We start from the raw sequence: 27962 nt of genomic DNA, 5'->3' as shown, positions 1-27962 counted from the left end.
TTGTAATTATTAGCGACTCAGGTAGGCTAGTCTTATTGGTAATAATCAGCGACTCAGGTAGGCTAGTCTTATTGGTAATAATCAGCGACTCAGGTAGGCTAGTCTTTTTGGTAATTATCAGTGACTCAGATAGGCTAGTCTTATTGGTTATAATCAGCGGCTCAGGTAGGCTAAGTCTTATTGGTAATAATCAGCGACTCAGGTAGGCTAAGTCTTATTGGTAATAATCAGCGACTCAGGTAGGCTAGTCTTATTGGTAATAATCAGCGACTCAGGTAGGCTAAGTCTGCGACTCAGGTAGGCTAAGTCTTATTGGTAATTATCAGCGACTCAGGTAGGCTAGACTTATTGGTAATTATCAGCCGCTCAGGTAGGCTAAGTCTTATTGGTAATTATCAGCGACTCAGGTAGGCTAGTCTTATTGGTAATAATCAGCGACTCAGGTAGGCTAGTCTTATTGGTAATAATCAGCGACTCAGGTAGGCTAGTCTTATTGGTAATTATCAGCGACTCAGGTACGCTAAGTCTGCTACTCAGGTAGGCTAGTCTTATTGGTAATAATCAGCGGCTCAGGTAGGCTAGTCTTATTGGTAATAATCAGCGGCTCAGGTAGGTTAGTCTTATTGGTAATTATCAGCGACTCAGGTAGGCTAGTCTTATTGGTAATTATCAGCGACTCAGATAGGCTAGTCTTATTTGTAATAATCAGCGACTCAGGTAGGCTAGTCTTATTGGTAATTATCAGCGGCTCAGGTAGGCTAGTCTTATTGGTAATAATCAGCGACTCAGGTAGGCTAGTCTTATTGGTAATAATCAGCGACTCAGGTAGGCTAAGTCTTATTTGTAATCTTCAGCGACTCAGGTAGGCTAGTCTTATTGGTAATTATCAGCGACTCAGATAGGCTAGTCTTATTTGTAATAATCAGCGACTCAGGTAGGCTAGTCTTATTGGTAATTATCAGCGACTCAGGTAGGCTAGTCTTATTGGTAATAATCAGCGACTCAGGTAGGCTAAGTCTTATTTGTAATTATCAGCGACTCAGGTAGGCTAAGTCTTATTTGTAATTATTAGCGACTCAGGTAGGCTAGTCTTATTGGTAATAATCAGCGACTCAGGTAGGCTAGTCTTATTGGTAATTATCAGCGACTCAGATAGGCTAGTCTTATTTGTAATAATCAGCGACTCAGGTAGGCTAGTCTTATTGGTAATTATCAGCGGCTCAGGTAGGCTAGTCTTATTGGTAATAATCAGCGACTCAGGTAGGCTAGTCTTATTGGTAATAATCAGCGACTCAGGTAGGCTAAGTCTTATTTGTAATTATCAGCGACTCAGGTAGGCTAAGTCTTATTTGTAATTATTAGCGACTCAGGTAGGCTAGTCTTATTGGTAATAATCAGCGACTCAGGTAGGCTAGTCTTATTGGTAATAATCAGCGACTCAGGTAGGCTAGTCTTTTTGGTAATTATCAGTGACTCAGATAGGCTAGTCTTATTGGTTATAATCAGCGACTCAGGTAGGCTAGTCTTATTGGTAATAATCAGCGACTCAGGTAGGCTAGTCTTATTGGTAATTATCAGCGACTCAGATAGGCTAGTCTTATTGGTAATTATCAGCGACTCAGGTACGCTAAGTCTGCGACTCAGGTAGGCTAAGTCTTATTGGTAATAATCAGCGACTCAGGTAGGATAGTCTTATTGGTAATCATCAGCGGCTCAGGTAGGCTAGTCTTATTGGTAATTATCAGCGACTCAGGTAGGCTAGTCTTATTGGTAATTATCAGCGACTCAGGTAGGCTAGTCTTATTGGTAATAATCAGCGACTCAGGTAGGCTAGTCTTATTGGTAATAATCAGCGACTCAGGTAGGCTAGTCTTATTGGTAATTATCAGCGACTCAGGTAGGCTAGTCTTATTGGTAATTATCAGCGACTCAGGTAGGCTAAGTCTTATTGGTAATTATCAGCGACTCAGGTAGGCTAGTCTTATTGGTAATTATCAGCGACTCAGGTAGGCTAGTCTTATTGGTAATAATCAGCGACCCAGGTAGGCTAGTCTTATTGGTAAAAATCGTCCCCTAAACAACGGGTATATTTGTCAAAAGTGATGCGTTATTTTGTCTAAAATTCTCCAGGACGCTAGATGCATTTATTGACCTCACTCCGTACTTTGAGCACTTCACCGCTCTCCGACCAAACAAATATTATAGTGTTGTTGGTGACGTGGTAAGAACTATTGCTGGTACGTGCGCCTTTTCAAAGGGCTCCCCTTGGAAAGGGAACATTTCAGCTAAACTTCAAGAGTATAGAAAGAATGAATACTTCCATCAATTACAAAAGAGGTGGCTTTCAAGCCCAACTAAGACAACTACACGGGTATCGCCACAGCAGCTTTGGATTCAGCACCTAAAGGGACTTTTTCTTCTCCTGCCTTGCACAGTTGTTGCTTGTGCTGTCTTGATGATAGGGGAAACTCTGTTCTTTAGAAAGAATCAGGCGCGAGATTTTGAGGTGATGGTGGTTGGTCATCAGAATCCCATAACGGTTCAAGATCAGCCTCTTACACATCTCGCGGGCCCAACACAACAAGAACCAATTGTACAATACTAAAAAAGCGTAACTAGTAAAGATCACCCCGTTACACATCTCGCGGGCCCAACAGAACAAAAACCAATTGTACAATACTAAAAAAAGCGTAACTAGTAAAGATCAGCCCGTTACACATCTCTAAGCTAAGCTTCTAGAGTATAAACAAAATGAATACTTCGGTAAACTGCAAAAGAAATGGCTTTTGAGCCCAACCAAGACAACTACACTGGTAACATCACAGCAGCTATGGATTCAGCACCTAAAAGGTCTTTTTCTTATCCTGCCTTGTACAGTTGTGGCTTGTGCTGTCTTGATGGTTGGGGAAATTCTGTTCTTTAGAAAGGAACAGGCGCGAGAATTTGAGATGGAGGTGGTTGGACATCAGAATAAAATAACGGTTCAAGATCAGCTTGTCACACATCTAGCGGGCCCGTCACAACAAGATGGATAGTACAGTATAAGATGATGATCATCACGTTACACATCTAACATAGAAGGGCCACACAACAAGATCCACAGTACCGTACAGTACCCATGAGTTGGTGTCGATGGAGTACTCTTTCATGTTCGTCTTGCAGACGTCCCTGAACCACAGTCTCGGGCGCCCTCTTGTTCTTTGGCCATCAGCCAATTCGCCGTAGAGGAGGTCTTTGGGGATGCGGCGTCCATGAGGAAGCGGCGTTCATTCTCCTGACATGACCAAGCCACGTCAGACGCCGCTCACTGAGTATAGTCTGCTATGCTGCTCATGTTGGCTTGTTTCAGCACCTCGACGTTTGGGGCCTTGTCCTGCCCCTTGGTCTGAAGTATGCGCCGCAGGCACCTCACGTGGAATGTGTTGAGCTTCTTCTCTTGCCTTGCGTAGGGGGCCACGTCTTACTGCCATAGAGGAGGGTGCTTAGCACATTGGTAGACTCAAAGGCTTGGTTGACTCAAAGTCTGGTCTTCTCTATGAGGCTGGAGTTGTTCCACACTCGCTTGTTGAGTGTAGCCATTTTGCCATTTTGCACGGAAACGAGCCATCTGACCTTTTTTGTAGAGCTTGCCATCTGACCTTGTGTGTATGTAGACTCCCTCATTTCAGTCCTTAAAGGCGTAGTATGAAGCATGGAGAAGAAGATGCCTAAGAGTGTCGTGGCAAGGACACATCCTTGCTTCATCCGCTGCTGACTGAAAAGGCCTCAGATGTTGCACCGTTGAAGCAGATTGTGCTGTGCATGTTCTCGTGGAATGACGAATCACTGCCAGCAGGTGAGGGGGCAGCCGAGCTTCCGCAGCAAACTGAAGAGACAACTCCGGCTGACCAGGTCGAACCGCTTTCTTCCTTGCGTCGTCGATCTGCGGAAGGTCTGTGGTAAGTCCGGGACACATGGTCATGGACTGAAATGTGCGTCGATGACGTCTCCTACCGTCGGAGGAGACCCCTAGCGCTCGCTTCCTACGTCAATCGGACTTGAGTATAACCGGTAAACTGTCCCCTCCCGTGTTGAGCCGACATCTTGCGATGACGCTGGAGTGTTCTCTCTAGCCTACCTTTAGGCTTTGATAATTTTTTTCGGCACGAAAACCCCGTAAACACGGAGTTCGCATACCACGGCAAGGCCGGGACTGAACTTTTTTTATAAATATATTCTTATAATATAAAAGAAAAGGAGTGTGTAATGATATATTTTCAAAAACTGTAATAATCCATACGTAATAGCACGCTTTAGCATTAGACAAGATCTGTTTTTATCGGGGGATAGAAAGTTTACGTCATACAAATATGCGGAGTCTTCAATAGATAGGCTAATAATAGTTTGCTTCGCTCCCAGTTCAGCTGAGCTTAACTAATTGTCCAACGGCGTCGGTCAAGGACTCCCATGGCTGCTTACTCGTTTTAAAAAATCGCATCGCATCGCAAAAAGTGACCAAAACAGCAAAGTATACTGCTCTATACCAAGTTTGATATTTGATTGATGAGTTCCTGTGTTCGAAAGTAAAATATCGCTTAGGAAACCTTTTCAAATTGAACGTTTTTATTGGAGACTGCCGTAACTCTTTTCATAATGTTTACGTTTAGAAAAAGAGGAACGGTTTAGAACCTTCACATGATTAATGAGGATCATGGCATACTAAAACAATTTCCACCACAAGCCGAAATGAGTGCCCACAAGGTATGGTGAAAGTTAAGGAGAGCGGAGGTGGAATTGTGAGAACTAAAGTGCGAGTCAAGGCCCAACGCCTATACATCAACATTGAAAAAACGCCGAAGAATAGGTATGAAAATCCGTGTAAACATATTGCCGAAAAGCATTTTACCCTCCCCTTGTCTCTTGGGGTTGGCTTCTTTTCATTCTTTGCCAAAATGTCTTGCCCTGTGACCACAACAACAACATGAGTGGGGAGGGTGGGTACTCTAGCTTTAAACATGACTGTGGGTTCCGACAGATACGAACATTCTATGCCGCCAAAGAATGGAACCGTGCCACCCCTAAGAATATACCCGCATCTCCATTTTATACTCAAATCCATCAAGAATAGAAACTCATACCCTTCCGCTCCCCCCCCCCCCCCAAAAAAAAAACAAAAGAAACCCAAACCTGAGTTCTACTTCTGAAACTTACAATAGCTCGAAACTTCCCAGTCCTGTACAAAATACTATAGCTGAAGTTTTAGAAGGGAAATATGCTTATCAAATTGAATTTATTTATTCCCTCAATGCTCCTCATCTCCAAGGCCCTAGTCATCAATCCTGGTGCAATTTTACTTCCTTGTCTTCACACCCTGTGTCAGCACACCTTGTGTGACATGCCCTTAGCCATCATAACCTCTCTTCCCTTACCATGCATTTCTCAACCTTTACTTTTACACCCTATACCTTTTCCCATTTGTCTGCTGCACACACCATAAAATAGCCCTCAATTAAGTAAACACATTACCTACATAGCCACTCAAACCAGTGCCCCTCTAGAATCTAATAGTTGAGGGGCATAATATGATAAAATAAGCTTTTGTGATAAGGACTTTTTGACAAATTAGCCCCCCCCCCCCTGCTCAACACCCAAAATACCCAAATGTGAGTTCTATACATAAAATATACCAAGCATAGAAACTTACCTCAAAAACAAATACCCAAACCTAAATTCTATACCCCAAACATACAAAATCTTGCTTTCACTATAGTATTAGAAGGGAGCTCCAACACTCAGATTTGCTTATTAAATGAAATTAATTTGATTCCCTTTTTATAAAAAAAACAACAACAAACAAACTTTGTGCAATAGGTACTGAGAAAAAAATGGTCCTGAAGTATCACCAAATATAAATATTTATTTACTATATGATATCTATGATTGCACCCCCATACTCCTAGAATCTCCAAGGCCAAGTAATCAAACCTGGTACAAAAATCTTACTATCACTATAGTTTTAGAAGGGAGCTTCAACACTCAGACTTGCCTATTAAATCAAATTAATTTAATTCCCTTTTTATTAAAAAAACATATAATAGCGACGGATGAGAAAAAAGATGGGCCTGAAATATCACCAAATAAAAATTTTTCATATGATAGCTAAGATGTAGTATAAAGCATGGAGAAGAAGATGCCTTAGAGTGTCCGGCTGACCAGGTGACCAGACCCCCGTGCTCCGATAATCTAGTAAGCCTAGTAGGTAATAATCTAGTAGGCCTAGTAAGCAAACCTGGTAGAAGTTAACCTTGTCTTCACAACCTGTGTCAGCACACCCCATGTGATATACTCTTAGTCATAACCCCCTTTGCCCTTACCATGCCTATTCCTCACCCTAGTTTACACTCTATGCCTTTTTCCCATTTGTCTGCACACATCATGAAATACCCTTCATTGACTCTCCTCGGTGTTAGAACCTGTGTATTGTGCACAATTTGCGTTACAAAACTTCCTCTGTTTGGTAGAAAAAAATATGATTAAAACAAAGCTGAATACAATGGTGTCCTTTGGGGATGGTTTTTACACCGACGTATACATACACCCCTCCTTGTATAAGCACATTACATAGCCCCTCAAACAAGTGCCCCCTCTAGAATCCATTTATAAAAAGGCATAATGTGAGCTTTGTGGTAAGGACTTTTTGTCAAATAACTTCAGAAGGATAATTAAAAATGTAGTTTTTGTTTATCTAAAGTTTTCATATGTTCTATCATGACAACGAGTAATAGCAAACTAATGCAGTAATGTATCGGAATGTAAAATTTACTGCCATCCCTGAGTCTTGTACATCATAGAAAATCTATTCATTCCAGGATCAAACATAAACATTGAAAAATAGTACTTTCATGTAGTGTCTTTTAATGGCATACAATAAACAGTAACTCGCGGCCATTCTGTAAACGATTTAGCTTCATTTTTGTAATGAGACTCGCTGCTATTTTGTATGAGATTCATTTTAGTTTCAATATCCCAGCTAAAATTTATTCATGGAGAGTCTTCATTCTGATTGTGAAAGCAGGATAGATCCAGGGATGTTTTGTGCATTTGTTTGACTCGAAGAGGCGTACAACTAAATAATTGGTGATCCGTTATAACCTGCTAGCAGTGGCTTACCCTTTCGCGTTCATCACAATACGATTCGGTGAAGTCTTAAAAATAACCCTGCAAATGAGGTCTCTTACCGATGAGAAACAACACAAATAAGATATATTTGACGCACTGAGTCAGTGAAATCCCTGCTTAAACAGATAAGAAGAAATCGTTGCTAGCAGAGAGTTAAAAAGCGGCATTCAACATAATTTTCCCCATTCGACAAAACAGCCATTTTGTTTTCCTACTCTGAGTTGAGGCGTGTCCGCGTGAGACTGGGCTTAGTAATACTAATCTTTGATTGGTTAATCAGATTGTTTATCAAATATAACCAGAAATGGTAATGTCCCGCACTGACCGAAAATGGCGCCTCCAACCTTGGTTCTTTCCTTAGTAGAAGACCGTCCCCAAATCGTTATTAGACATACATTTGGCAACAACAAGACACGTTCTAAGTTTTATAGCAATTTTATTGCCAACATTTCTCAAAAAAAAGCTACTTCAATATCCACTCGTTTTACCTCTAAGAAGAACAGCCGATTCCGAACTACGAACAAGCTTCAAAACCATTGCCTGGGATACCTGTGGTATATAATAATTTACAGGGAAACAGAAAATTACAGTATAGAGTGCTAAATAATGTACAGCAGACTATAAATTTTAACACAGGAGCTTAACATGAGAAAACAATAGTAAAATGGCGGAGGAGCGAGAAAACTAAGGAGCCTATAACGACTAAAATATACAATTACGGCAAAGGCGATAAACACCAACGAAATAGGGCATGACTTTGGTAGCACAACCACCGTACAATAAATATAAGAACACTTCCATAAACCTCCAACGCCATTAAAGAACGACATCACTCGCCACCGCAACATTATCCGGCTCAGCCGGTTGCACCGCTGGTTATTCAAGCGGCACTTGTGTTTCAGGGATAAAATAATCTGAGCCGGAGCTCCTGGAGCTCGAGTCTCTGCCAGAGCCGATGTCCGCGAAGCAGCGTAGTTGTAACGAACCTTATTATATGCCAACAACCACTTCCGGTTGAATGGAGCACGCTGATTGGCTGTTGAGCGGTCCAGATCCTGCTGTAACGACCGCGGTCGTTACAAAAACTTTTCCGGACCGACCACTCACTCGAGAAAATCAACAGCAAAAAGGGTTTTATTATCTACACTGTATTTATATTCAGAAAGTGAGTTTTATTACGTAAGCTTATTTATCTTATTTATTTTTTCCTCAATATAATTTACAACTTTGTTTACCTTTACAGTTGCTTTTGACAATTTCGCTGATGTTCGTGAAGATTTTGTTCGCAATGACCATTCAGTGAAATCCAGTTCGTATTTCAACACAATGCTTTGTGAATCATCCACAAATGTAGAATTTCGAATTAGGACATCCTCTGACTTTTTACCAACAATTTTGTGAAATAATTTAATCTCAATTGATCGTCGCTTTCCACTCGAATTGATCGTAGAGATGTTACTTTCACTTGAATTCTCCACTGACAGTAAGATATATTCACAAAAATACTTCTCTTGAATGAAGATACATTATGCAGGTAAATTCCTCAAGTGGTTTGCCTTTATTCCTCGTATAAAGAGACGATTTGCTACTTTGTTTTTTCCCAAATAAAATTTCAGCAAACTTGAAATTGTCGCGCACGTTGCAAGGGTGTCTACAAAACAAAGACCTAAAACCTAAAACCAAAAACCTAAAACCTGTGACCCCAAAAGCAACGACCCCCAAAATATTGCTGTTATTATTAAGCCTACCTTGTTTCCCAAAATGGCTACACAGCGTGAAAGTTTCATGTGGAATCAGTGATCCTTACAAGCGAACAAAGTTATAAATAAACGAGAATCTAAGTATTCAATATTTTAACGCGTCACGTGAGCCGTAGAAATTGAATGAAACAGAGAAAGAAAAAAAAAACAGTAAAATCAACTGACCTGCATTTTGTACTCAACCTGCATCTGACCTGAAACCTGCATTTTGTACCCTCCGAAAAAAAAACTTCTAATAATTTCAAAAAACTGTTTATATTTTTAGGCGCACTGTGACAGCTAAATGTCAAATCATTGGATAGAGATGAAACCTGATTGGTTGGAAGTAAATCCCATAAAATGATGCTAGCCTTGATTGGCCAACTTTTTATCGGGCAGTGGAATGGTTTTCTCTGTGATGAAAACTCGACAAAACTAGAAGATGAAGCGATTTCCCGTAAGTTAGCGGGCAATTAAGATTTTTGAAGAAACACCCGAAATTTTTACCTGGGGGTGACTTTCCAGGTTTCTGACTTTATCAGCGTATTAAGAAACGACCATCTGGAAACACAAGTAGCGGAGGGTAAAACATGTGGACAAGTAAAAAAAAAGTTATAGGTGATGAAGTCACAGATCACGTGACGTTATAATTGATGACTTGTCCATCTACCGTTATACATTACTTGACCCAAGTTTGGTTGATGAACAGCAAATCGCTGGCGAGATATTCGTAATTTCCCACGGTCACGTGATTGCTTAGTAATAAACGAGAATCTGAGTATTCAATATTTGAACGCGTCACGTGAGCCGTAGAAATTGAATGAAATAGAGAAAGAAAAACAAGGAAAAATCGCCCGACCTGCATTTTGTACTCAACCTGCACCCGACCTGCACCCGACCTTAATCCGACCTGCACCCGACCTGAATCCGACCTGCACCCGACCTTAATTCGACCTGACCCTGCATCTGACCTGCAACATGCATTTTGTACCGTCCGAGTTCTTTTCTACAAAATGAGACTTTATTTACTTGTTCTTTGTCTTTCTTACGAGAAATGCCACACAATGTTAGGGTTTGCAAGTTCTCTACAGACATCAACAAAACCAGGATTTCAATAACTATTTGGCCAATCTATTCATAAACTTTGGAAATTATAATTTACTTGTCGGGAACCCGTATTCAGCAGCGAACGCTAAAGCTTTGGTTTGATAAACGCTCTTCCTCGACAGGGTGTTCGAAAACTTTTCTGTGGGCGTTTCTCTAAATTACCGGTAATTACCGGGTCTGTTAGGTTACCGGGAGAGTTTTCGTGATAATTTTTCGGGCAAAGGAGCGTGTCTGAAAAATGAGTGAAACTACAATTTTCAATGGGACAAATAACGACGATGGTTTGTTCATTGGCGCGTGCAAATGAGAATATTTCTTTGTTGAAAAGCACAACAAAATTTTTGAAACTTTCGCGCTGTGTAGCCATTTAAGAAACAAGGTGAACTAAATGATAACTGCAATTTTTGGGGAGTCGTAGCTTTTGGGGTCACAGGTTTTAGGTATTAGGTAGGTTGCAATCATTATGGCCGATAAATTGAGGGAGTTTGAAGACGATTTTCCGTAAACACAACTAATCTAAATTAAATCACATAAAAGAAATGATCTTTTCATGTGAAGTTCGGTAAAATCGGAGTAAAAAGCAATTTTCGATGGTCATTTTACAAATCGACTCGTTATTTGGAGCTTTGGAGTTGAGCATTCGTGTCTTGTAAATCCAGAAAAGGTTCCTTCTTTTACTTCAGCAGCATAAGTTTTCCTTCTCGTACAAAAATTTAAAAAAAGCCATATAAAAAATAACCTATCAACCTCGCTTGCTCGGTCCGTACTGAGAAATCTCAGCCCTTGGTCTTTGTGCACAGACCTCGGTCTGCGGCCTCGGTCTGTATGGTTTATCTGAAGCTGAGTCAAACTTTTGTGCGCGTAGATTGAAAGTTAACGGTGCAGTGAATTTAACGCTTTACATAAACCACTCCTTCTGGTAAATTAGAGTTAAGAAAAATAACAACTTTTTTGGTGGGAATGAAGCACTGTAAAATACTTTTACAATAGAATAGAAGTTCTTTAATCTCGCTACTAATTTAGAAGAATGAAAGCGTTTTGAAAATTTACAGTTGTTGTTCACGAAGTGTGCCTAAACACGGACACAAATAGACTGCTTATTGGAATATGTTTCAAAAGATAATGGGAATTAGTTTTTGCATTTAAACAACATTTTGGAGGGATTTGGGTACATAAAAACATTGTGTCAATTTGTGCAATCATTCACTCGCAAAAACATTATTAGCAGCTGGCAAAAATGTTACAAATGTTTAGTTCGTCAAACTTTCTAAACACATTCTCAAGGCTATGTAGACAGCCAAAAGTATAAATTACCGCCTTTCAAGCACGTCCGGGATATAAGTTTCTTTCTTGATGATTTTATCATCATGTTACAATAATTATTTTGAATGTGACCTTTTAGAGTCATTTTTTTGGGGAACCTATTCAGAAGTAAGTAAAGTACAAACGCCGATACGTTTAACCACGGGAGTTAGGATACTTTGTAAGCGATTTCTTAATAAAATAACAAAAAATGCCTTCCGAATTTGTGTTGAATATTGTATTCAGCGAATAAAATATCTATATAAAAAATTAAAAAGAAATTAGGTTCGAAGAGCGTTCGGGCTAGTCACGAACACTCAAGAGGCTATGGTTACTCAGTACCAATCAAATGTTTCGAGAGTTAAAAACAACGATCGCGTGGGTTTTTAGACAAGAAAAATAGAAATATAACGAGAAAGGATTTCGCTGAATCGGGAGGCAGGAAACATTTCGCACAAAGGTTAGAGATATTTAAATAATTAATAATAAATATTCACCACAAATTGGAAATGCATTTTTGTTTATTTTTTATTAGGAAATCGCTGACAGAGTATCCTAATTCCCGTGGTTGAATCAGTAAAACTTAATAAGATTATTGTTATATGCCAAATTTCATGATTATTTTTTCGACGAAAGTCTACGGATTCAAGCGATGAATTTGTGATTTAGAGAGCGCGCAATTATCAAGTAAACAATTCCTAAAATACTCTTCGTAGATCCACATTATTAAAGATGGCTTTGATAAATAAGATAAATTCTTATTCTAATTTTATAAGCATTGGAAATATATGGGGGAAGTTACGAAAATCGTCCCTGAAATTCGTGTCCGGAATTGGGGCCAGTTGACCGGGATTAGTGCAAACCAGTGACACATACTTTTCGAGCACGGCGCCCTAAACTTAAAAAAAAAGTGAAATATTTTATTTGGTCCAATCTTGTTTCTGGCAAAATATCGAAAGTGTTCTTTTTATTGCTAGATAGAAGAGATAGAAAAGGCTGAAAAGTGGAAAAACCGTCCGTAATTGGGGCAACACACTGTACAAAAAACCCGCGGGATGAGATTTCTCAGTACGGACTTCGCGCTCGGTTAATAAGTAGTATGGCTAGATGGTCATTGTTCTACTAGTGGCTGTTACGCATGATTCCACTTGGGATAGTTCCAATTGCTTCGCCAAGTGCGGTACCGTCCTTGCTATTATTGCACGCTGCCAAGCTAGACATTTCTAAATGTAATTAACAACGGTTAATTAACATTAGAAACGTTTTCATTTTGGTTAACAAAATAGTTGTCTTAATCAAAAAGCTAAAACGGTTCCATTTCATTTGCTTCTTTAAAGTTATTTCTCGATTATCCTGATAACTGTGGAAAAGCATCCTTTATGAATACTTTATTCGTAATTGTGGGGCGAAAAATAATCGTAAAAGCATTAGGGCATTTCATCAGTCATTTAATTAAGACACTTAAAACAAACTTTTTTGCACCGTTTAAACATTTATACGTTACCTAGCCGGGACATTTGGTGCGACTGCAGGGTTTCAAGCGTTGCAAAAATGTTCGCTCTTAGTAATTTGGTATTTCTGCTCTTTTCGATGCAACAGGAAAAACAGAAAAACTATATCATCCTAAGTGAGGAATACTTTCCAGCTCAGAATATATTGAGTATTTTCCCCAACACCAAGGTTAACATTAACATAATCTCGGCAAAAAATGCAAGTTTTGAAAATTACTTGAAAGTGTTTTGTGGAAGCCAGAAAGATACTGTTATAATTGGATGTCTTCGAAACAAACTTGATCATTTTTTTGTGGATTTGGCCCGAGTTTTCTCGATGCCATTTATCTGTATTGGGGAGACGCTCGCCAAAACAAGCCTTCAGGTAAGAAGTTGAAGTGTCAATATAAATGTTACTAACATTTTGACAAGTTTATCATACGCAAGACATTCTGAAAAAAATCTATATTGACATATCTTAACCCAAGACCTAAAGGAAAATAATCGATTGATATGTTTCCCCTAAAAGCGAAGGATAGCTATTTTGCTATTTTTATTTTTTGGACTATTGAAGCCAATAACTTAGTATTCTTGATTTGTAGTAATTAAGGCATTTTATTTTTTCTTCAACAATTCTGTATTAGGGTTCTTTATGGAAGTGATAAAAATCAATCTTCTAATATGATTTAAGATCATTTTATTGTTTCAATGTTGATACTCTTGATAAAATTCTGGACTATTGTGGCTCTTTTGTTAACCAAATATTGACAAAGACTAAACTCTGTCGATAAGTCATGCTCGAAGATCCAGCTGTCGATAAGTCAGATAAATGTTCCTTCTATTTTCAAATAGAAGTAGACTGAGAAAACGACAAAAAGAAACAGCCAAAAAATGACAATTAAGAGAAATGAAAAAGAGGAAGAAACAAAATTATTTAGGGCGATACCGAATTGCTCCTAGTCTCCACAGGGAGCTCGGCTCCCAAATCACAGTCGACACGACAGCCGTTAGACCGCTAACCAATGAGACAGCGCCAGACAGAGCAGACAAGAGACACAACGACCACGGGAATTAAGATACTTTGCCAGCGATTTCTTTATAAAATAAACAAAAATGAATCCCCAATTTGTGTTGAATATTTAACTAAGCGATAAAATATTTCTAAACTTGTAACCGAAATGTCTCCGGCCTCCTGAGTTAGCGAAATCCTTTTTGGTTGCCTCTTGTTATATTTCTATTTCTCTTGTCTAAAAACCCTAGCGATCGTTGTTTTCAAGTCTCGAAACATTTGAACGGTACTGTCGCATGGCCGAGCGTGTGTCGACGGCGAGATAAGTTCAAATAGAAAGTAAGCTGTCACTCTTCAATCATGTCACATACCAACATCACAACATTGGCCGTAACTAGGCAGGTTTTCGAACAATCAAACAATACGAGCGTTGTCTCACTCTCTTCTTATTTTATATAGAACCTAAATACGAAGTTAGGTTCGGAGAGGGCTCGGGCTTGTCACTAAAGAGGCTATGGTTACACGGTACCTTTCAAACGTTTCGAGACTTGAAAACAACGATCGCTAGGGTTTTTCAACAAGAGAAATAGAAATATAACAAGAGGCAACCAAAAAGGATTTCGCTAACTCAGAAGGCCGGAGACATTTCGATTATAAGGTTAGAAATATTTCTCGCTTAGTTAAATATTCAACACGAATTGGGAACTCACATTTTTTTATTTTATAAAGAAATAGCTGACAATTCATTTTTGTTTATTTTATACAGAAATCACTGACAAAGTATCCTAATTCCCGTGGCCAAATTATTGCCTTTATAAGACTTCTAAATAGATTTATTAATCTTAAGGGAGGGACTAGTAGTGTAATTGCCCTTGTGTACTTACACTACCACTCCGTGTTCACTGCTCTGACGTTATGCATTAATATTAATGTAACTTCCAAGGCTCATCCATACGTCACACTCGGCGCTTCGCCTGTCGCGGTGTCCAGCATTATCTCGCAAATGGCGGACAAGTCTTCAGCTACGCATGTGTTTCTTCTCGGGACTCTGACACAGACAAACAGCATACTACCCGAGCTGCTGACGACAAAGCTAACTCTTAACACCATCTACTCGGCCATCGCTGGAGATTTTGAAAACAATCTGAACAATTCCCTCCAAAAGATTGATTCTAACAAAGATTTTGTGCTGGTTGTGTTCCTAGACAGCTCTATCATAGCCAAGGATAGGGCCCTAAGGGACGCCGTATACAATTTTCATTCACACGTGAAGGCTGTTATAGTCGGCGACGGAAGTGAGGAGGGACTGGGACTGGAGTCCAAAAGGAGCGATGTTCTACTTTTCAAAATGGAGGGTTACATGGACGCTCTAACAAGCGATGCGATAAGACTAACGGATGCAACGGTGATAAAGTCCTCGAAGAACAAGACGCACGATTGCTTTGTTGGAACGGATCAAAACAATTTGTCATTATTTCATCGGTGAGTCATTACAGTCGTTTTCAACCTGAAGCATGTTCTCATTGGATGCGGAATTGTTAGAAGTCAGGCAGGCAAAACGCTTTGAAGAAAATAAAACGTGTCGAACAGACAAGGGTTGTCAGCAAAATAACCAGGGTTGTCACACAACACAAAACAACACAACACAACACAACACAACACAACACAACACAATACAATACAACACAACACAACACAACACAACACAACACAACACAACACAACACAACACAACACAACACAACACAACACAACACAATACATGATCACCATCATCAATTATTTAGCTATTGTTGAAGGTCCCACCAATTTTATCCATGTGTCTATATTTCAAATAGCTTGGAGGGCGCCGAGAAACTACTTAAACAAATCAACATTCAGCTTTCACCTGTTGGAGATCAAGCAAACACGGAATTCATAATAGATAAGTTGTTGCCATTCAGCCAAGGTGTCGAAAATGTCGGCATGGTGGCCGGGGGCAAAGTAGAAATGTTTAATAACCTGCTGAGGCCAAAGCTGAAGTGCAAGGATCCTAATGCACTCTGTGTTGTTGTAATACTGGACGTACTTTGCTTTAAAAGCGTTTATGAAGTTGAATCATCCAATGAGTGCATCCTATCGCATATGTGTACAATGTTTAGCCAAGAGATGGATGACAATAATGCGACAATCACTCGAGCAAAGCATTTTTGCTGCAAAGGATTTGTTATTGATATTCTCATAAGCTTGGAGAGGGACTTGGACTTTAAGGCTGAAGTCTACATTGTCGAAGACGGAAAATACGGTGTTTATGACAGGAATTCGAAAAGGTGGTGTGGAATGATCGGGGATTTGATTGACGGCAAGGCTGAGCTTGCTCTCACTAGTTTAGAATTGTCTCTTGCAAGAGAAGAAGTGATTGATTATTCGAATGTCCCTCTTATGTATCACGACCGAGTCATCGTGATGGCTGTAAAAAGCTCTTATACGTCGCACGACTGGTTCGGGTTCACGAAGCCGTTCAGTACTACCTTATGGATCACATTTGGAGCTGCAAGTGTTATTCTGGTCATTGTCGTTTGGCTCATCGACAAGTACAGTCCCTATGGCCACAAGCATCACTTCCAAGTGTTCACTCTGCGCGACAGTTTCTCGTATCTCTCCAGCACCGTGTTTAAGATCAACCTTGACGACGTGACAGCGCGCAGCCCCAGTGCAAGGTTCACCTATGCCGTGTTCTCCTTTGGGACTCTGGTTTTAATTTCTACCTACACCGCAAATCTAATGGTGTCCTTGATGGAAGTAAAAGTTAAATTTCCAATAACGGGCATACGTGATCCAAAGGCAAGTCTCATCACATCCCATTCAGTACGAAATAAGATACTCCCAGCACACCTTACCGCAGCTCACCCTGACTCACCCTATGCTTATCCTTAGCTCATCACTTAATCACATCCTATCTTCACTCATCTTACCCCAACTCAAGTAACCTCATTACTACGCCTCACCATTCCATCGTAACTTTGCTACCCACATCATCACCTTACCATGCCTTATCTTAAAGAATGTAGCGCTCAACCACTCGTTTGCTCATCCTTAGCTCATCACTTAAAGCCGTATCGTCACCAGTTTACTTCCGGAGGTCCGACGGAAACCTCAACCGTTGAAAGACAAAAGAATCTATTAAAATCCGAGATATTAAACAGGCCATCCGCTCTAAATTTTCAATCACAACCTTAAAAGAAACTTCCAATAAACACACTGCTTTTAATATTTTGAAATATTTTTCGCGATTTCCGTTAAAAATCATCGGATATTGTTACGTAATCGACCGGAAGTAAACTGGTGACAATGCGGCGTTAATCACATCCTATCTTCACTCATCTTACCTCAACTCAAGTAACCTCATTACTACGCCTCACCATTCCATCGTATTGCTACCCACATCATCACCTTACCATGCTTTATCTTAAAGAATGTAGCGCTCAACCACTCGTTTGCTCATCCTTAGCTCATCACATAATCACATCTTATCCTCACTCATCTTACCTCAACTCAAGTAACCTCATTAGTACGCCTCACCATTCCATCGTAACTTTGCTACCCACATCATCACCTTACCATGCCTTATCTTAAAGAATGTAGCGCTCAACCACTCGTTTGTCATTTGAAAATACAACGGTCTTTTTGAAAGAAAACTTGAAGTCTGATACTTCAGTATCAAAATGTGATTGTATCTATAACTTACTTGTGATTACGGTGGAAACGTATCCTTTGTTTTACATGCCCTTGAGCTGGACGTAAAATGACGGCGTGATTGACCCTATTCACAATCTTTTAACTCCACCCATTTCGCATGCGCATGTCTTAATCCGATCAAGCTGCTAACTCCACCAGTTTTTTCTTCTTCAGCTTCGAGATCCAAGTTCCGGATTTCGCCTTGGAATACAGCAAGGCACAAACGATGAGCTGATGTTTAAACACAGCGACGATAAACTCCTCACAGCAATTGGAGAAAGTGCTATTTTAGTGGGGGACGAGTCAGGACAGTACGATATGCTTGATGAAGGGTAAGAATAAATCCATGAATGTTATTTACAAGCTGGGAGGACCGTATCGTGATACACCGTGATTTTATGGATACCAAAAATAATACTTTTTTTATAATAATAATAATAATGATGATGATGATGACGACGACGACGACGACAACGATGATGATGATGACGACGATGATGACGACGATGATGACGACGATGATGATGATGATGATGATGATGATGATGATGATGATGATGATGATGATGATGATGATCCCCATGCCCCAAAACGTCGGGTATATTTCGCCAAAATGTGATGCGTTATTTTGTCTAAAATTCTCTAGGACGCTAGATGCAATTAGTGTCGTCACTCCGTACTTTGAGCACTACACCGCCCTCCGACCAAACAAATATTATAGTGTTGTTGGCGACGTGATAAGAACTATAACTGGTGAGTTCGCTTTTTCGAAGGGCTCCCCTTGGAAAGAGAAAATTTCAGCTAAACTTCAAGAGTATAGAAAGAATGAATACTTCCATCAATTACAAAAGAGGTGGCTTTTAAGCCCAACTAAGACAACTACACGGGTATCGTCACAGCAGCTTTGGATTCAGCACCTAAAGGGACTTTTTCTTCTCCTGCCTTGCACAGTTGTTGCTTGTGCTGTCTTGATGATAGGGGAAACTCTGTTCTTCAGAAAGAATCAGGCGCGAGATTTTGAGGTGATGGTGGTTGGTCATCAGAATCCCATAACGGTTCAAGATCAGCCTCTTACACATCTCGCGGGCCCAACACAACAAGAACCAATTGTACAATACTAAAACGGCGTAACTAGTAAAGATCAGCCCGTTACACATCTCGCGGGCCCAACACAACAAGAACCAATTGTACAATACTAAAAAGGCGTAACTAGTAAAGATCAGCCCGTTACACATCTCGCGGGCCCAACACAACAAGAACCAATTGTACAATACTAAAACGGCGTAACTAGTAAAGATCAGCCCGTTACACATCTCGCGGGCCCAACACAACAAGAACCAATTGTACAATACTAAAACGGCGTAACTAGTAAAGATCAGCCCGTTACACATCTCGCGAGCCCAACACAACAAGAACCAATTGTACAATACTAAAAAGGCGTAACTAGTAGAGATCAGCCCGTTACACATCTCGCGGGCCCAACAGAACAAGAACCAATTGTACAATACTAAAAAAGCGTAACTAGTAAAGATCAGCCCGTTACACATCTCGCGGGCCCAACACAACAAGAACCAATTGTACAATACTAAAAAGGCGTAACTAGTAAAGATCAGTCCGTTACAAATCTCACCGACGCACCGAGTGCTCGCATGATAAAAGCTACCCACCTTTTATCCCCTCCTTCCGTAGTTACCTACCAGTGTCGATGAAAAAATATCGCATTCCCAACCTGAAAGCTTATCCTAAAGTGCTTAAAAGGGACGAGCACTTCTGTCAAGTTTACACCAATCGTTTGTCCGTTTGGTGCTACGGAACAGGTGCTGACACCTACTCCATCCTCGCGGCGTTTCTTACAACCAACAATTACATCGACCCGCTACTTTAGTGCCGCTCGTCTCGACACAGACCACCTCCTGTCTGAGGGGCTTTTTAGCAAAGTTCCGAGACACTCTCAAGGAGTTCGACGAGGTTTTTGACCCAAACATCAAGGGCTCTAATGGCGCCTCAGGTCCTTTCGAAGCAATGGTTAACACGGGGCAAGGGTCGTCTTTCCCAGTATCCGCGAGGTCCGAATTGTGGAGCTCCAGCAGCACTTGGACGAACTCGAAGAACTATAGGGCTGTTCAAACGACCTAAGGACATTGGTGTGTCCGTCGAGTAGCTCAATCCCTCGCTCCTCGCCACGATTAGACCGTGCGTCTTATTGGGAGATGGAAGCATATCTTTACAACTGACTTTACCAGGGCATTTAACAAATCCCACTCGCTCGGGAATCGTGAAGTATCGAGGAGTGGTTACGTTCTTATTTGGCAGCAGAATCTACGCCCGATCAGCTATTGAGGAGCTTACCTCCAGAGTACCTCCTTGGTGATCTCCTGAAAAGGGGACAACTGGAAAAGAGTCTTGAGTTCCTTACAGATTGCTCACAGCTTCGAACACAAGCGTTAACCCACAACTATCCTCGACTGGTTGTGGTCCCAAGAAACCCTAAATGCATGCCCACATCGCGTCGCAGCAATTTCCCGATGCTTTCCACCTCAGAAAGTCAGCAACCTAAAGTCATTAGGGGCAAGTTCTCGCACGCGTTATTCCAAACTGCTCGCCGCTTCTTGCCACATTAGACGACACCATTGCTAGACGACCCTCAACCTTCGTGATACGCCTTCTCTGTTGCTAAGAAAGACCTCGCCAAACCGCAAACTGCTCCCTACCCAAAACTGGCGTCATCTGGATTGTGACAGATGGACGTGTTTATGCAACCCGGCATCGTCGCGACGATATACGTTACGTGTTCATGCAAGCTCCGAATCTTTACATTACTCTCAACTGTCAGTCGCTAACGGGTTCAAGTACAAGGCGTAGCAGGTGCAGCTATTTTGCCGTCTGACTTCGGTAGCTGTAACGAAGCTCCCCTTTGTGCGGATATGACCTTCGTCGACAACAGCAAAGATTCATCAATCGCCGACATAGCATCGGGAGCAGCCCGCCTCCCCTTTATAAGCAGAGCAGTGTGGCTGTCCATCCAATAAGAATGTCCAGACCTCCGCAGGACACACGCCCATATGCGACAGGGAACACGCCTCTCCAAGAAAAAAACAAACATCAAGAACGTCAAACGCTACCTTAACATATAATTATTTTATCCTGACACACTCAAAGAGCGAGTCAACGAAATGTTCCTTCCAGACACACTAAAAATAGCTTGGCAAATATCTTCTATAATTTCTTCGCAGCCATAAGGCGAGTCAGCGAATGCCCTTCTTGCTACACTCAGAAGATGTTCTAGTCCAAGACCCAAATTCACAATAAGTATACAAGCGTAGCTAGTTGTCTTTAAAAAAAGCTAATAGCGCACCTATAACAGCTAGCTGTCAACGTTTCTGAAATTCTCCTAATGTTCATATCGAGATTTCTCATTCTAAGGGAATTGCCAAAATCCACACAATGGGGAAGGTCTCAGCTATGGCTATATATATATGGCTCAACTTTGACATAAATTCGCAAGCTTTTTGAATATGCAATTTAAGCCTTTTCCAACATCAGGCAGATACTCAATGCAATAAATTTAAAAGACTCGAATGGGATTCTTCAAGCTCGCTTTCGTCTGTCCTCTAACGGCGGATTACTGAGTAAACAGTGACTTAGTGAACATTGAGTTGAGCATGCTGTGGAGGTGATGATAAAAGACATCAAGTTACCGGGAAAGAATATGGTTTTACCCTTCGGCTGTTGGTCGGCAGCCATATAGACATTGAATAGTGTGAACGGAAGTATGCAGATATTAAAGGCTGTTGTCATAAAAAATAAAAGTTTAGCCAGCTTCTTCTTCGATTCAATGGTTGGGTCGGTTGGAACGGTCTCTAAACAGATTAATGTAAACAATTTTGGAATGAATTTGGTTTAAGAAAAGACAGCATTTAGAAGAGCCGTGGTGATTCATTAGAACATTATTTTCTCATCCAGGCAAAGCTAAAAAAAATCACCATGAATCCACCTTTGCAGGCGGCGCAGGAGGGGGGGGGGGGGGGGGGGTAAGTTCTGTGATAAAAATCTGACCACCCCCTAAAAAACAAAAAGGAATTTTTTTATGCCTTCGTCGTATCTCCACGGGACGTTCATTGTCGGATTTGGCTACATACCAGCGTGATAGAGCTTATGCTTTATAGCTTTGTTTACAAATAGCACGTCTATTGAGAACCGAAAGTGGACCTTCGGTTCGCACCCCCTGCACCCCCCCCCTCCTGGGTACAGGCCTGCTTCGCTTGCAAATATCCATGAGTACAGCATTTTAATTATGCCCCCAATAGACTTCATGATGTTCTGAGACACTCTCCCAATATGGTCATAGCTGTATTTTTGATGCAAAGTACATGCAACCATCAGCTTGTGCCCGCATCAGCACAGCGACAAGGGATTGAAAATGGGACCGCAAAGCACTATTAGAAAGCTAGGATACCGCTGACTAGGTGCAGCGCGGTGCTTGACTTTGACGGGCTGTATAAAACTTAAAATAGGGGGAAGGTATCTGTTTTGTTTTTTTTTTGGAAAATTCAGGTCAAAAATAGCCAGGAGTCAATGGGTTTAACCCTATTCAGACCGGGCTTTTTTAGGCTTCCTCTGACGAACATAATCAGTTCGTATTCAAAAAGCGACCGATATTCTCCAAAAGTGACGATGACGTCACTTTTAAGTGACGTCATTTTTCTGCTCCTTTAAAAAGGAGCAGAAACGGACAATATTTCTGTTTTTTTAGATGTGTATTTCTGTATGTCTTTTTTCGATAATCTTGCAGTAGACATATATTATTAGTGACACTGTTTCTATGACAACAATATATGACATCTGTGACGTCATTGATTGGCATGGTACCTTTAATATAGCATAAGTTTGCAACTGGACTCTTAATTAATGTAATAATTTAAATATCTTTACCAAAAAATGTTTTTCTCTACTTATAGAGAAATATAAACAGGATTTTGCCAAATTTAGATGTTAGTTAAAAAAAAAAAACAGCGGATTTTAGCTAATTATGTGACACAGGGGCTCATAAGTAGGGGCAATCATCTGTATTATATAAGTGTCACGGCGTTTCCTAGGATCAGGCTATTTTTAGACGCACGGATTAGCCAATCAGATGACAGGGCGGAAAAATTGACTTTGTCTCAAGGAATCTAAAATGGCGGCCGAGAAGGGGGAAAACGACCCTTGCTTTTCAAAGTCTTCCTACATCGTCATATGCCTCCTAATTTCTGAACCCTTTTAGCCACAGAGAAAAAAACATTTTCTCACTAGCCTTGGACTATTTTTTTCAAAACTTGGCATAAAACGTTTAAATGAAATGGATTTACGTTGAGCACGTCGTATTAATAGTTGATCTTAACGACTTAAAGCGTTTTGCCTAATTTTCATTAAACCTATGCCTCAAAACTTGGTTACTATGGTTACCAGGGTACACATATCAAAATTTTGTTTACACGAAACTGATCCCAGATAAATTTTAGGAAAAAAATTTCAATGCTCTAGCCCTACTAGTTCAAAAATTATTACAGATCAAAGGTGCTGGGGCCCTCAAAAGCCCCCCCCCCCCCCCCCGGTCGGTCTGAATAGGGTTAAAAGTGTGACCTATATTTAACTAGACAGCGCCTCACTTGGTACACCTGTTCGTTCGGGCTCGTATCCCATCGAAGAGCGCTAGTAATTATAGCACATACGCCAACAATTTGAACAACCTGTTGTCAAACATCAGTTTCCTATAATAAAATTAAGCAATTATGGCGGTTAGAAATTTGAGGAGAAAACTCTCAAATCCATCCTCGGAAACCCAGGGACGTCTCAAATCAGACTTGAGCAAAAGAAGAACACCAACGGCAGATGCTTCATCACCCTGTTAAATAAACATTCAGAGACTGTACCCATCTCACTTTCTGCCCGACATATTAAGACATATTTGCCTTAAAAGTTGTTTTCGTTTTTCTTGCCCAATCATCGCCTAGGTATAAAGAAGGTACAGCGTTTGCTGTTCGGAAAGCTCTCGCACAAATCCACTTATAGATCTCACGAGGGGGGGGGGGGGGGTAAATAAATTGCGCTACGCAAGAGAATTATTTTTTTTTAGATATTTTCATTTAAACCTTTTCAGAAAATAGGCAAAAATGTCGATTTTCTATAAAATAATTTTTCTGAGGCTATAAAAATCGGTAAAATGCGGGAGATTTGGTGCTCCACGCGGAAGAGCGGGAGAAGAGCTTAGACTCCCGTCTAATGTGGGAGAGTTTGATAGGTATACCTTGGGCTTCCTTTGGTAAACCGTGGCAGATGTTCGCGGTAACCGTCACGTAACACACAGTCACGAGAAAGTCACGCAACAACGCAGTCAAGAGTGGCCTTACTAGACGTATTTTGGCTAAAATTACCATACGAAAATAAAAAGGGTCTATAAATTCCAAATAACCCTAAACTACAGAAACTTGGTTTTTCAAAAGCAGGCTCTTTTTGTGGTGGTCTAACATTAAGGCACGGAAAACCGCCTTTCAAATGGGTTTTGAAGATACAACACCATTACTTTTACAATCTATTTTGGGAAACATTAGTAATCGAATATTTTAATGATTTATTGCAAAGTCTGATGCAACGTGGAGCAAGACCACAACAACAATATAAAAAGCGATATCACGTCAAGAACTTAACTAGATTCTAGGACACGAAAATGAGGACAAGAACGAGAAAGACTCAAACGAATGGGGTTTTCAATAACACAGATCAGAACTTCTTCACGAACTGACATTAAAACAAATCATGTTGTGAAACGGAGAAAACACCGAACGCAAAAATCGCGAGAATTCACTTTCTCGCTCAAACCTCAAATTTACATCGGTGAAAACTTTGTTTTGAATCTTGGGAACCTCTTAAAATTCCGCGAAAAGCTATGCGTGTATGAGAAATCGGGTCTGATAATCACGGAAATAGAGATGCTTCGAAGTATGGAGGCCATGAATTTGTCGTCCGGTGCAGTTCGAATGGCGTCCACCAAAAACGCTGGTGGAAGCTCGGAGATCAGCGAAATCCTCAGTTGTGAAATGATGCAGAGATGTTACGGGGCTGTGCTGGATAAAACAGAGCTCGAAGTTCTCTATTTCCCCGAAGGAGGTTCAATAACAGACTACACGTGCAACATCTTTGGTCTAAAGATCGGAGTTTCGGTGACAAGAGCGATGAAATATCGTGGCGAGTTTACCACCGAAGACGCGGCCTATTTGCTGTGTAAGAAGTTGAAAGGGATCGTAACCTCTAGTAGAAATACCATGGAACACTGGCACAAGCAAATTCTCCATGTCTGGGCCGCGTCTGCTGATGTTGCTAAGGTAACGGCTCGTGCTTACAGACTGGTACCGAGTGAACTTAAGTCAAACACTGTTGTGTTACTGACCGTGTCACACAACGCAATGGAAATTTTCTGAAGCACACAATCAATAATGCATTATAGCAATTGATATAGGCAACAGTATGTATAGAGGTATATGTGAAACATGTATGTACATAGGTTTTTAGTATATAAAACTCGGGAGCCTCGCAACCTAGGACAAGCGATTTTGATTGGTTGAGAAACTCGGGATAAAATGCAATATACACCTCCTAGGAGGTGGATATTTTCCTGCTGCCCGAAATCAAGCAAAATGGCGGGTGTAACATCCTATTTGCAAGTATTTCCGGAAAGAAAAATTGCTCTAAAGCTCGTTTTATATACTCAAAAAATTATACCATTTCCATTCCGGCTCTTTAGCCTTAGGCTCTCGGTAGATATTTGGCCCGTATCCACCTCAATTGAAATGGCATAAGCGCTAAATATAAGCTTGACAAGACTAATATTTTTAATGAGGGACAGAAATGTTACAATATCTTATCTTTAAACTTAATTAAAGAAACAAATCTTCTCTTCTTAAAAGATATGCCCCCCCCCCCTTACCGTTTTCTGCGGCTCAGAAACTGTTAAATAGCCACTATCTTTTCTTAAAATAAATATACGGGCCACGGAGCCCTGAGGAAGGGGGGGGGGGGGGGGGAGTGGAGGTTAAAACTTCGTAATAGTAGACTTTGGTGATTTTCCTATCTTTTAGGGCATATGTATATACATATTTCATTAGGCATACAAAACAATTTATGTAAAAAAAATCAGCCCCACTATTAATATCCCGATAAAAACAGCAGATAGTTTACTAGCAATTTTCTTTAATACTTCTCTAATAAACATTTTGTACAAAAATAATGTATTTGATGCATAGAAATAAAAGATCTTTAAAAGCGATCGCTTTGAATTACAGTTGGGATATAATGCTTAAAATTCAGAATATACAGAATATATAAATATCTCATCAATTGAAACAACGAATGAAATGAATAACGACACAGTTCCTTTAGTCATTTCCACGCATGAATACACTAATCGCGATTTTGCACATTTCCATGCCAATGTCGAATATAAAAAAACGTATAATAGGCGTGTTACATAATAGTCTTGTCTAAAGAAAACTTTGTTTCTGCAGCCAGAATAAAACTTCACTGTTCTGATATTCCACGCCAACCTTAACCAATACCAATTTGTTGGATGCATTTGTTTTTAATTCTACAAATATCTTCCATGTAACACTGAGCTTACTTTAACTCATGCACTCTCGCATGCTTTTCTGCTAGTCCTAATTATAAACAAGATATGTCCGAATTGATCTCAAATTTAATTAGCGGAATAAAGAGCAAGAAAGAGCAAAAAATATCGATCCCCGACGTTCCGTATAACATGAATAGGGAGCACCTTGTTGGACGCAGGAAGCAAATGGAACTGGATTTTTTTTTTAGTGTGACTGCTAGTAAATCACTAGTTTGATACAGGGAGTGAATAAAGAGAATTTCTGGCAAAAAGCCGGAAATGAATGGAAATGGAAATGTCTCTTTTGATACATGGAATGAATGGAATAACACAGGAGAATTTCTAGTTTGATGTTAAGAGTGAATTGTTTGTTTAACATTGTTATACAAAATAGTTCTTCTTAAGCACCGACATGTACTGTCTCGACGAGTTAGCAAGCGGTGAGTACCGACTTTCACCGCCACTGATTGCTAGGGGCGACGACCGTATATCGAGGTCTGTCGTGACAGGGCCTGGGGAGAGAAATGACGTCATAAGATAGATGAGTGCTCGCTTAGAAAGAGATTTCAAAAGATCGAGAAATTCGCTTCTGCTTCACTTACTGGTCTCTAGGTGTCTCTTGATGCTCTTGTTGAGCTCGTTCTCGACGGCTCGCATCAAGTTTTCGTCTCCCTGCGAGTACATCCGGTCAGGGCTGCGAGGTGAGCCACCAATTATACTGCTAAGCGGATCCATAGAGAACTTTGGGCTTTGAGTGAACCCGGTGTCACGGTCAGCCGACTGCAAGCGTCGTGACCTCTCAATGCTAAAGGAGCGGAAGATGTTTTTTTAATTTTTTTTTTTTTTTCGGCAGGTTATAACACTCACTCACCCTTTCAATAGCGCTACAAAACAGGGAGAAGGAAGCACGTCTTTACAGAAGAACTTACTTCAAAAGCGCCTTAGATTCAGCCACTTTCTCGTTGGCTCTCGCAAGCCTGTTTGTCAATTTGTCTTTTGCTTTTAATTCGTTTTCATATAAATCCTGGAAAAAAAGACATCCATCAATTTAATTAAGAATAAACATATTTTGAAAATATCTTTAAGTATAAACATTAGCCATTGGTAGCTGTGGTGGTATACTGATAATCTCACCTTATATCTCCTTGCCTCCATGTCTATACTCTCTTTTGATAATCTCACCTTATATCTCCTTGCCTCCATGTCTATACTCTCTTTTGATAATCTCACCTTATATCTCCTTGCCTCCATGTCTATACTCTCTTTTTGGGTCTCGAACTCGTGCATACCGGAGCTTGCTTTTGCCAGCTTATCCTGAATGCATAAGCGCGTAATTAATAGAGGAATATTTTTTGTACATAATAGGAGTTCACGAACTGAGCTTTTGTATTCGATAGAAGAAACGTTTTTCTACGCATTTGTACGTAAACGGAATTTTCTGTTTTAAAGATTTTTCTTAAAATAATAGAAAGTGATATGTTTGAAAGAAAAAATTGAGGTGTCTTGTGTTGTTGGGAACATCTTATTGCCTCACTGACCTTCAAGGATGATATCGTTTGCTCTAACTCTGCACGAGTCTTCGCAGCGTTCTGCTCTCGCATTAGTTCTAACTTTTCCCTTGATGCTGCCTGTTAAAGTAAATATTAATAAAGAACATCGCTTAGCATCAAAGGTTAAAATGCAGTCATGTTGGGTCCCACCACTCTCCACCAATCCAAGATGGCTGCAAATATCGCTAGTTTGGCAGGTTTCACTGATACCAACCGACGCTTGCAAGCTGGGTATACACTCGGCTTAAT

General features: G+C 40.5%; 3 protein-coding genes and 1 long non-coding RNA gene across 9 annotated transcripts in view; 3 read left to right on the top strand and 1 right to left on the bottom strand.

The window, feature by feature from the left end:
* The first annotated feature begins 11928 nt into the window (after positions 1-11928).
* On the top strand, positions 11929-16850 carry LOC5520475. 2 transcript variants are annotated; one of them, XM_032365715.2, is made up of 3 exons: positions 11929-13181; positions 14749-15287; positions 15644-16850. In XM_032365715.2, the coding sequence occupies exons 1-3, from the start codon at positions 12858-12860 to the stop codon at positions 16719-16721; spliced, it is 1941 nt and encodes a 646-aa protein (XP_032221606.1). In that variant the 5' UTR covers positions 11929-12857; the 3' UTR covers positions 16722-16850. The 2 variants fall into 2 exon arrangements, with proteins under 2 accessions (XP_032221606.1, XP_001640415.2); XM_001640365.3 differs by lacking the exon at positions 11929-13181 and adding an exon at positions 13977-14463.
* A 606-nt stretch (positions 16851-17456) lies between these two features.
* On the top strand, positions 17457-21457 carry LOC116603989. The gene is made up of 2 exons (XR_004290855.2): positions 17457-17854; positions 18169-21457. It is a non-coding gene; the product is annotated as an uncharacterized LOC116603989 (long non-coding RNA).
* A 2514-nt stretch (positions 21458-23971) lies between these two features.
* On the top strand, positions 23972-25824 carry LOC5520468 (AAC-rich mRNA clone AAC4 protein). Its single transcript, XM_032365554.2, has one exon. The coding sequence runs from the start codon at positions 24260-24262 to the stop codon at positions 24977-24979; it is 720 nt and encodes a 239-aa protein (XP_032221445.2). The 5' UTR covers positions 23972-24259; the 3' UTR covers positions 24980-25824.
* The window catches only part of LOC116603922 (ankyrin repeat domain-containing protein 26), a 34906-nt gene continuing 32675 nt past the window's right edge, over positions 25732-27962 (bottom strand). For all 5 annotated transcript variants that reach the window (XM_032365549.2, XM_032365552.2, XM_032365551.2 and 2 more), the window contains 5 exons: positions 27702-27791; positions 27394-27477; positions 27093-27187; positions 26766-26968; positions 25732-26675 (listed from right to left, as the gene is read on the bottom strand). In XM_032365549.2, coding sequence (XP_032221440.2) covers positions 26545-26675; positions 26766-26968; positions 27093-27187; positions 27394-27477; positions 27702-27791 — 603 coding nt within the window. In that variant the 3' untranslated portion in view covers positions 25732-26544. The remainder of the gene's footprint in view (positions 26676-26765; positions 26969-27092; positions 27188-27393; positions 27478-27701; positions 27792-27962) is intronic.

This window comes from Nematostella vectensis, chromosome 1 (assembly GCF_932526225.1).
Source record: "Nematostella vectensis chromosome 1, jaNemVect1.1, whole genome shotgun sequence".
Lineage (NCBI taxonomy): Eukaryota > Metazoa > Cnidaria > Anthozoa > Actiniaria > Edwardsiidae > Nematostella > Nematostella vectensis.
Note: the sequence above shows the minus strand (reverse complement) of the source record. Positions and strands in the feature narration are given on the sequence as shown.